The sequence below is a fragment of the Apium graveolens genome, chromosome 10 (assembly GCF_009905375.1).
Source record: "Apium graveolens cultivar Ventura chromosome 10, ASM990537v1, whole genome shotgun sequence".
Taxonomy (NCBI): Eukaryota; Viridiplantae; Streptophyta; class Magnoliopsida; order Apiales; family Apiaceae; genus Apium; species Apium graveolens.
The window spans coordinates 5,226,411-5,232,727 of record NC_133656.1 but is presented as its reverse complement, the minus strand read 5'-3'; the positions used below and the strand labels follow the sequence as shown (position 1 = coordinate 5,232,727).

At 37.0% G+C, this 6,317-nt stretch overlaps 1 protein-coding gene across 1 annotated transcript; it reads right to left on the bottom strand.

Annotated features, from left to right (window-relative positions):
* Positions 1–1,038: 1,038 nt before the first annotated feature.
* On the bottom strand, positions 1,039–4,452 carry LOC141689685 (uncharacterized). The gene is made up of 3 exons (XM_074494042.1): positions 2,639–4,452; positions 1,976–2,405; positions 1,039–1,674 (listed from the first exon to the last, which is right to left on the bottom strand). Exons 1-3 carry the CDS (start codon positions 4,450–4,452, stop codon positions 1,039–1,041), a joined length of 2,880 nt encoding a protein of 959 aa, XP_074350143.1.
* Between the last annotated feature and the right edge of the window lie 1,865 nt (positions 4,453–6,317).

The following is a 6,317-nucleotide window of genomic DNA, read 5'->3' as shown; positions in this document are numbered from 1 at the left end:
AATAATATTAACATGCTATTTTTCCTAAAATATTTGTAATACACAAAAATATCAGTTCACAACATAAATAAAACACATATATAAACACACGATCTCTTTCGCGTATACCTTCCATGTCGAGGTAGTCCTTTCAGCAACAAAATTTTTCCAAGCCTCCTTACCAACAAAAGCATACTTCACTGGAGGCTTTCGTAGTTTCTTCTTCTGTCCAAGATACGGCTTAACATAATCCCTTGTTAAATTTGCTTTAAAATTTCTCCACTTTGCTCCTGCAGACCTGATCAGCCCCTTCTGAAGCTGCTTGAGGACTTTAAATGTCTCCTGAAACCAATGTTATGCTATACATGAGTACAAGAAAATGCAAAATTTACAAAGTGCATAAGAAATTGCTTATTTATATACCTTCACATCGATCCATATTTTCTCCTTTAGTTCATCGGGTACCTTTGACCAGTTAGGATAATCAATCGGAATCATCGTCCTAGCCAACATTCTGGTGTAGGACTGTAGAATGTGCCTTGCATGCCCGACTGGAACTCCATGTGCATTGCACGATACCTTTGCTTTCTTGCCCTGCGCCTTCCTCACCACCACTTTGTGCATAGCGGAAACCCCTCGGGCAGATCCATACATTTTCTTTGTAGTTTCGGAAGTAGTGACTGTTGCCTTCGTGTCTTCCATAGAATCCACATTTTCATCTTGAGGTTCTATTTCCGGCTCCAAGCTTTTATCCACCTCCTCATCTGACTTGTCTTGTACTTTAGATATTTGTTTTTTATTTTCCATTTATCTTTTTCAATCTGAAAATGAAACATATATTTCATTAGTCACAAGCATATATAAATAGTTATAAACAGTCATAACTAAACTAGTGAAGTATGCATACATAAACAGTTATAAACAATTATAAACAGTCAGACACGATGACTATATGATTTCATAAACAGTCATAAACATACGAAAATTCAAATAATATCATTAGGCATAAACAATGCTAGCAGTTACAAAAAAGGAGATACATGACTACAAATAATATTGTCACTTCTTAACCCAAGTGCCCTTAATATTTTCTCTAATATTTTTTTCAACATCTTCACCGACATCACATATAGGAATTTGGCAGCAGAATGGGGGATTTTCCATGGTTGTGTCTCCTAAATCATCATCGTTATACACATCTTGGTAGTCTCGAGTTGTAGAGGTTAATACAACGGACCACTTGGCATCCACCGGATCTTCAATATAATAAACTTGCTTTACTTGATCCATAGACACATATTTATCTCTCTTGTGGCCTTGTCGACTTAGATCGACAAGTGTGAACCCAAGATAATCCACCTTAATTCCCATGTCATTATCTGCCCAATTACATAAAAATAACGGGGCTTTGAATGCATGATAATCTAGCTCCCATACTTCTAAGATAACACCGTAAAATGTCAAGTCACTTTCTACGGGGTTCAAATATTTAGCGCTAGACACTTGGACAGTTTTAGCAACTAAAGACACTCCGCTGCTTTGAACAACCCTCACACCGTCTTGCTCTTTTGTAAAGTATCGGACCCCGTCTACTAGATAAGCTTCGTAAGTCAAAACTGAAAATGATGGTTTTCCGGCTATCCATCTTAATGTCTCTGAAACTCCTCCAGGATTCTCCTCCATTTCACTACTAACCTAAACATTTTCAGAAACAAAAATACTTTTAAATTCCATATTACTACAGAGCAAATAAATTAGGCACAAATGAAACTATAAAAATACTAACTTTTTCTAGAAACCAATCGGCAAAAAGGCGATTGTGCTCTCTCAAGAGCTAATGAACACTTTTCTTTTTTCCTTGATGGATTCCCTCTAGATAATCCTTATGCATTCTAACAGAAATTATATAATCATTAACTAACCAGTAAATATATAATTTATATATTAATTGAACAACCACAAAATTAATAAATTCTTACAAAATATATGGCTGTACTTCAACGTTGTTTAGAAGAACATGTAAATGAGCTTCATCCCGCTCTTTTTCTTCGATTGATTTCATTGTCACAACAGATAATGGACCACTTAACTTGCCTTCATCTTTACGAAGACCAACAGTGGTGCAATCTTGCTTGACAAACTCTTGGTAGAATTCTACTGATTCTTCTCCCAGATAGCATTCAGCTATACAGTCTTCGGGGTAATAACGGTTGCGTACGTAACTCTTCAACACCTTATTAAACCTCTCAAATGCATACATCCATCTATAAAATACTGGCCCACATAACCGTAATTCCCAAACCAAGTGCACTATGAGATGTATCATTATATCAAAAAATGATGCAGGAAAGATTTTTTCCAACTCACACAAAGTTACTATTACATCTGATTGCAATTTATCTACTTTCGATACGGCTACAACTTTGCTGCACAAAGCATTAAAAAAGAAACACAACCTAATTATGGTGACCCTGACTTTTTTTGGAAGTACCGCACGAATTGCAATAGGAAGCAGTTGTTGGAGTAAGATGTGGCAGTCGTGGGACTTCATCCCAAACATCTTTAATTCTTCCATGGAAACACAGTTTTTAATGTTCGATGCGTGTCCATAAGGAAGTTTCATGTGCATTAACAATGACAACATTTTCTTCTTTTCTGCCTTGGACAAATTAAAAATCGAAGGGGGTAAGTAGGTTTTTTTTCTCCTTTTTGTGGAGCTAGATCAGCCCTAACCCCCATGTCAATCATGTCAAGACGAGAAGCTTCACTATCTTTAGACTTAGGTTTCATATTTAGTAGTGTGTCGATCAAGCTATCACACACGTTCTTCTCGACGTGCATGACATCTAAACAATGATGGACATGGTGAAACTTCCAATATTCTAATTCGAAAAAACCCGACTTTTTCTTCCATGGACAATCAACCTTCTTTGACTTCCTTACTTCCTTCCCAAACTGAAATTTAATTTTATCCTGCAGCAATAAAACCTCTTCTCCAGACAGAGGTTGACGTGCCTGCCCTAATTCTTGTTGTCCATTAAAAGTGGCCTTTTGCTTCCTATATGGATGATTCCTAGCCAAGTAACGCCGATGGCCTTGGTAACACATCTTCTGGCTATGGCTTAAATACTTGGCAACTATATCATCAGCGCATACTGGACAACACATATAACCTTTATTAACGCATCCGGACAGATTTCCATATGCAGGGTAGTCATTTATTGTCCACAATAAAATTGCTTTTAAAGTGAAATATGACTTGGTGTATGCATCATAAAGATTTGGTTCACCTTCTTCCCACAACTTCTTTAAATCATCGATTAAAGGCTGTAAATATACGTCAACATCATTGCCAGGCTCATGTGGACCGGAAACTAAAATTGTTAGCATCATAAATTTCCTCTTCATACATAACCACGGAGGAAGATTATAAGTCACTAATACTATTGGCCAACAAGAGTATCTATTGGTTAGACCGTTAGTATGTGGGTTTATACCATCTGCAGAAAATACCAAACGAATATTTCGTGCATCACTACCGAAGGCAGGCCACCTATAGTCGATATTTCCCCAAGAAGGAGAGTCGGCTGGATGCCGCATCTTTCCGTCTTCTATTCGCTGCTTTGAGTGCCAGGTCATTAGTTCAGATGTAGAAGGAGATTTAAACATCCGTTTGAATCTCGGTATAATTGGAAAATACCACATTACTTTAGCAGGAATATTAATCCTTATTTTACCATCCTTTCCTAACTTCCAGCGAGATAAATGACACTTAGGACACTCGGAAGCATCAACATTTACCCCCCGATACAGTATGCAATTGTTTGGACATGAGTGATATTTTATGTATTCTAGGCCCAAGTCGGATAAGGTTTTCTTGGCTTCATATGCATTAGGTGGCATCACATTGTCCTTAGGAAGGAGAGAGCCAACGGTAGACAGCAAATCATTAAAGGCACTATCACTAATTCCGAACCAAGCTTTCCAATTGTGCAATTTTAGCATCGACTCCAACTTGGTACATTCACTACCCTCATACAAAGGCTGTTCAACATCAGCCACAAATCTCCTAAACTGATACGACTCATTATTGTACTCACTCGAATTATATGCAGCATCACAAACATTGATTGTTTCTGATGCAAGGCCAGGGGAAGGTATCCGTGCGCGGGCAGACGTAGGTGCAGGGGCAGGCGTAGATGCAGGGGTTGGAGCATTTCTATTAACTGATGACCTACTTGCAGACCCTTGTGTATGCCAAATCCAATCAAGGTACCCCAGACTAAAACCATTTTCATATAAAAGTCCCCTGATAATCTTAACTGCAAATTTTTTGAAGTTAGCACATCTTTTACAGGGACAGGGGATTCTTTTAGGATCACTAGCATTTTCCTCGGCAAATATCAAAAACTCTTCAACCCCGATTTCATAGTGAAGTGTGTTTCTATCTTTGAAAATCCAAGATTTGTCCATGTTATTCTCAAACTACCTGATTGTCAAATAACGTATTAATTTACTATATACTATAGTACATTTACTACCTAGTATAATCAATATAAAATTCCTATATTCACTCATAAACCATGCTACTTACAATGACAAGCCCCAAACACAAATATATTTACAATTAACACAAACACAAATATATACAAGCACTTGTTATTACATGTAAATCCGTATTTTAACTACACATGCAACAACTACACATTTCAATTTCACATGCATACATACAACTACACAAATATATACATGCAGCCCAAACATATATAAATAGATATGTAAAGAAGAATATACCTAACAAAGCAAGCTCCAAAATCCCAAAAAACACAGCAACAAACTCCAAGACCAAAATCCAACTTAATTAGCTCCGAGCTTTAAGCTTTAATAAACCCTTAGCTACAAGATTTAGCTCCAAGAAACTCTACTCCTCACCTTAAACTTCAATGAACACACTTAACTCCTTAATCTTCGAATCTGTCACAAAAATTGAAACAAATGAGAAAACAAACATTTGAAAGAAAGACAGTATGAAATTAAGAGATGAGTTAAAGAAATTGAGAGGTTTAATTGGAGATTCAAGGTCTAATCGGAAAGGGGGAAAGACAGTAAGCATACATTTGAGAGTTCTAGGTTTAGCAGTCGAGAGAGAAAGGGGGAATGAGTGAATGAGTTTTTGTTTTTGTTTTTGTGGAGATTGTAATTTTTTGTTTTTGTTTTGTTTTTGATTTATTTTTAATTTTATGTTATAATGTTATTAAAGTGAATGAGTGAATAGGCGGGATGGGAAAATATACTAAGGGGGGAAAAGATTTGGCTAAGGACGGGGAGCAAAAGGGAGAAGCAGCGGGCTCTAATTTTTTAAAATTGAGCTTAGACATCGGTTATTATGTCAACCGATGTTAAAAGGAAATTGGAAATCTGTTTATATGTTAACTGATGTGACATAGTTTTTAAAAGAACAACTTAGACATCATTTTACTCAAAAGCTGATGTAAACATACCAAAAAGACATCACTTTTTTTTATGTGATGTAAAAAAGGCTTTTAACATCAGTGACTTTTCTGACTGATGTCTAATGTGCGATGTCTAATGCTGATTTTCTAGTAGTGCAATAACACGGCGAATCGTCTCCGGCTGATAATCCGCAATAAGCCCACGAACAACAGTAAACCCATTCGTTTCAGCCTTGGCGTTCGCATAAAACTCGCGAACCACACTCATTAGAACCGCCTCCGGCGGCTTACAAAAAGAAATCCACCCTTTCTTCGCAATCATCGGTAACAACTCACCATCCCTCCCCGATGGTAAAAATCCCCTCTCCTTCAAAATTGGCTTAGACAGAAGCCTAGAATACTCCTCCTCAGCAGCCATATCCATCAAACGAGGTGTTAAAGCAGTTCCCCTCAAAGAATCAGCAGTAGGAACGGTGTTGCTGCTATCAATAGTTCAGGATCTCTTATGTGCTGTAATAACCCCAATTTTTGGAAATTTTTGAAACCCTTATGAATAGTGTTTTTGCTGAATGGGAAAACTTTTCATGCCACACTATGTAGGGGTTCTGGTATGGATATTCTGAGATTTTATTAGTACTTTATATGGGATATAAGTGTATGTAAAGATCGTCAGAATTCAAATTCCGAACACTTTGATTTTCCCGGAAATCCACTAGATACGGAAAGAATTGAGTATAAGAGAGGATCATAAAAGGAATATAATATATTGAGAAAGGTTAAGGGAACCTAAGTAATAAGATCCGGGGTATGATCCCTCAAACGATAAACGAAAACGAAAGTTAAGCGAACCGTATAACAGATCAACGGTCATTAGGCAAACAATTA